Source organism: Gavialis gangeticus, unplaced genomic scaffold (assembly GCF_001723915.1).
Source record: "Gavialis gangeticus isolate Ggan-Ray unplaced genomic scaffold, GavGan_comp1, whole genome shotgun sequence".
Lineage (NCBI taxonomy): Eukaryota > Metazoa > Chordata > Crocodylia > Gavialidae > Gavialis > Gavialis gangeticus.
In genome coordinates this window covers 27625324-27629543 of record NW_017728996.1, presented here as the reverse complement: position 1 = coordinate 27629543, position 4220 = coordinate 27625324, and the positions used below count along the sequence as shown (strand labels likewise).

General features: G+C 37.2%; 1 protein-coding gene across 3 annotated transcripts in view; it reads right to left on the bottom strand.

The window, feature by feature from the left end:
* DMXL2 (Dmx like 2) overlaps positions 1-4220 on the bottom strand; it is a 117099-nt gene that overhangs the window by 53453 nt on the left and 59426 nt on the right. For all 3 annotated transcript variants that reach the window (XM_019504203.1, XM_019504205.1, XM_019504204.1), the window contains 3 exons: positions 2894-3085; positions 1121-1197; positions 232-362 (listed from right to left, as the gene is read on the bottom strand). In XM_019504203.1, the coding sequence (XP_019359748.1) occupies positions 232-362; positions 1121-1197; positions 2894-3085 (400 nt within the window). The remainder of the gene's footprint in view (positions 1-231; positions 363-1120; positions 1198-2893; positions 3086-4220) is intronic.

Genomic DNA, 4220 nt, shown 5'->3' with positions numbered 1-4220 from the left:
GGGAGGGGGGCAGGGAATGAATTTGAGATGGCCCTCCAATAATTAGATTCTATCCAATGGAAAATTATAAAAAAATATATATATAACATTTTCTGTGTATAGAATTTAATTATTAAGGGGTCTTAAATTTAAAGTAATCTTAGAATTGGGTAAATAAGGTACGTAGTAATGATGAAATTTGAAAAATGGAGTGGAATGATGTGGTGTAAAATAACCTTGAGCTTTTCTCACCAGGCCACTGAGCAGGAGATGAATTCGGAGTTGCATGCTCTTCAATGCTTTCTGTCCTCAGCCTGCGTCGATCACTCAAAAGCAGCCCTTGATAAACCATTCCTGTAAACTGATTGGTCTCTGCTTGACTGCTAAATACAAATCCATTTTTTCTCATTAAAAAGGATTTTCAAATATTTTTGTAATAAAGTACCTACTTATTATGGTAAGATTCTTTTTCATTTTTATCTTTCATTTTAAGGAAAGGATTTCTTAGGGTAATATTTTTTATTGGAACAAATGCATAATTGGGATTAGAGTTAGATAAGCTTTCGAATGTAAGAGATTTTTCTTCAGGTCTGAGAAGTAAAAGCAGGCTTAGCATAGTAAAAAACAGCTGGAAAATGAAGGGGGGAGAAATTTCCAGAGATAGCAGACAAACATTTTGCAGAAAAAAGAAGCTTGATCAAGGTCTATCAAAAGGGAGGAGAGGGTCGTTTTCAACTTTCATGTGTGGGAAGAATTCAGAAAACAGGGAGGTTATAATGTGCCATAAAACTAGTATCAGGGTTGACTCCTTGCTTGTTCGTGTCCAGCCACTTTTAAAAGGTGAACTTAGAAGCAAAAATTCATAAACTGTCTGTACACCTTCATAAGCTGTCAGTAACAGTAGCTTTATTCACAACTCCAGTTTCTTTTTAGAACATTAACTGTATTACCTATACATAGGCACATAAAGTCCTACACCTTCAACTTACATATGGAATATGTAAGAGTCTACACATGCTTAATCTACTTTCTTTAAATATATGCCCAAATAATTTACATTTTGAAAGCTTAGTTTTAAATATAACCCCCCCAAACACAATATATTTCAAACACGGAAGTGTTAGAGAAGTTCTGTTTTTACCTGTAACTATGACTGTCGCACAGTGCTTGATAAATAGAGGCAGAAAGTGAAGCCGCTAATGAATGAAGTGTATACACCTAAAAGAAAACCAGTGACCATTAGGTTTTATTCAAAGGACTGTATCGAATGACATTTTTCTCTCAAAGTCAGACTGAAAATATTAAAGAGGACTGACTCATGTGGAAGCAGGCACAATAGGCAGAAATGCAGTCACTTAAGTAGTTTTGCACTGCATGTGAAAAGCAATCATTAAACAAGGTATTTATTTTATTTTTAAAATATCGCATTTTGAAAATCCTCTCTCAGTTGTTTGAGCTAAATTACAGTTGAGTTACACACGGATTTCTATTAGATGTAATACTACAATCAAAATTCTTCCTCTAAGGTGAAGGTGCTTAAGAGAGATATTCCAGTTATGTAAGATATCAGTATAACATAAATTATACTAACTCCCCTCCCCACCCCCCAAAAACACCCTGTCACCACCAATGGAGTGAATAACTAGAAACGTTCATATTATTAAATTGACTGCATATTCTCATTTTGTTCTTGGCATTTCAGCTACAGAATATACATTATCTCTCAGTATCTGTGGAGCAATTCAATATATATTCACTGGCAAATAATGGTGGTTAGCCAAGAGCATAAAGATGTGCATAATCATCACATGGGTATTTTGTAATAGCCATCCATACATATACATCTCTTTCACAACCATAATCTTACTTCTCTAAATCATTATTGTGCTTATAATTTTCTAATGGTCTGCCAACAACAAGGACAATACTTCAGCTTTTCAATATCTTCAGTCAAAATGCTAAGGAAAAATATGAAGTTGAAAAAGACAAGGAAATGGCAGCTTCATGCTGCCTGAAACCTTACAATTTTTTCTCCTGTCCCATTCTTTCTCTTTTTCAGCAGGATACTTGACCTTAGAATAAGTACTGTATTATTTATGTTTTTGGTTTGTATTAGAAAAAAATGTTATCGTTCAAATACAGTTTTGACATAAAATGCAATCCAAATATGTATATCACAGTTGTAAGGAGGAAAGAGTGCCTTGCTGACGTGTAATGCTAAAAGGAAGAAATGGAGATAGATGCTAATATATAGAGAAAGAAGAACAGGATGGAGAGGAAAGTTAAATACAAGGCACTCATTGGAAGGGCCAGAAAGTATTTTTAATTTGACTTTCAGCAGTTTGAGAATAAAAGTTTCATTTTCCAGATTTTTCTTCTTTAACTATGGATACTAAATTAAAATCTGCAGGATAATAATTTGAGAGGACTTTCTATTAAGTTAGCAGTAAACCATTTCATGGACTAATAAACTCCTTGGGTTTTCTGATCCATCTTCATGTTCTCTGAATATCCTGCTTTTGGCTTCAGCAATTATTCATCCCAAAACACGTGGCCAAGTTTTCAGACAGTGTAAGCCAACATTACTTTCTGAAAATCAACAGACTTACAGCAATTTGCATCAGTGGAGGATCTGGCTCAGGACTTACACTTGCATTTCTGGTCAATCATGCTGGCTGCCTCAAGAGCTGAGATTCTTTGACATTCATGCATGAATGGGATTGGGAGGGAAATAGCTAAATGGCAACAGTTGGCCAGTGACAGAGAAGGTAAAAATAGCAGCCATTTACCCAGGCAGAACATTACCAGAAGCATAAATCAATACACCATGTTATTCTGCATCCCATCTCCATATATATAAATAATAGCTATGAGATCACATTTTGTATTTAGAGATAATTTCTTTTGCCATTACCTTCACATCTTCAACATTAGGATGTGGTGGAGATTTCATCTGCACAATAGTGTAAAGAATGTCATGGATGTGATTATTTAAGTACAGCACGGGATTGGCTATCACAGTTTTGGTTGAAGCAATGCTTGCTGAAAGGAGTGGTAGTGTTGTTGGTAATGGAAGTGGTGACTGGAGCTGCTTTACTGTTGTTTCCTGTTTAAAAGAAAATGCAGTATGGAAGATGATCACTTAGCTGAGAATGGGAACAGAGCACTCATTTTAAACCTTAATTTAACAGTTAATTTTCCTCCATGTCTTTTCTATATAAAGTAGACAGGATTCTATGGTCATTTTAATCAGAGGCCAAGGCTCCCATTGCCTTCAAGGATGCAGGATTCGAGTCCATAGATATCATTTTATTATTCACTCAAATTGTCTGCAATGTATTTGACTCATTGCAGATAGATAAGAACATTGGTCCTAAACAGTGTGTGGGAATTATTTCATACAAAATAACACCAGTAATAAAAACAGTAGTACTAAAATGAGCTGAGATATTATTTTTATAATTAAGCTCAGGCCACTGAGTAGTAAGTAAAATATGCACATATATAACAGCTGCCATTTGAGGATCTCAGGATATCTTATAACCAATATACGGACCTCTGCAGCACTCATTTACCAAGTGTTATTTTTGCTTTAATAATGGCAAACTTGAGACAAAAGAAGTTAAAAGACCTGCCAGCATCATATAGAGTCTTCCACACAGCAGCAAATAGAATCCAGGTCTTATAGTTCCAAGCTTTAGCTGTGGGACATTTTATCTAGAATAATATACAGACAATGCCCCATGACAATATAATGGGGTACTATAGCAGGGGGCAGGGACAAAGGAGGAGTACACCTCCCTGGCCCGAGCTTGTAGGGATTTGGTAAGGAAGGCTAAAGCAGCACTGAAGTTTAGATTAGCTTCTGGGATTAAGGATAACAGAAAGTCCTTTTTCAGGTATATAGGTAGCAAGAAGAAGTCTCAAGGTAACATTGGGCCCCTACGAGGCGAGGCAGGGCAGGACAGGGCAGCTGGTGACGGACGCGCGAGAGAAGGCAGAACTCTTCAACGAGTTCTTTGCCTCCGTGTTCCTGTCCGCTGACAATGGGGTGCTCTCTGGTGACAGTGTAGAGAGGCCCGGGAAGGATGCGAGTCCCCCGATTGTTAGCTCAGTCCTAGTTAAGGATTACCTGGAGGGCTTAGATGTGTCCAAGTTGGCGGGCCCGGATGATCTTCATCCATGGGTGCTGAGGGTATTGGCTGGTGTCATTGCAGAGCCATTGGCACGGCTGTTCAAGG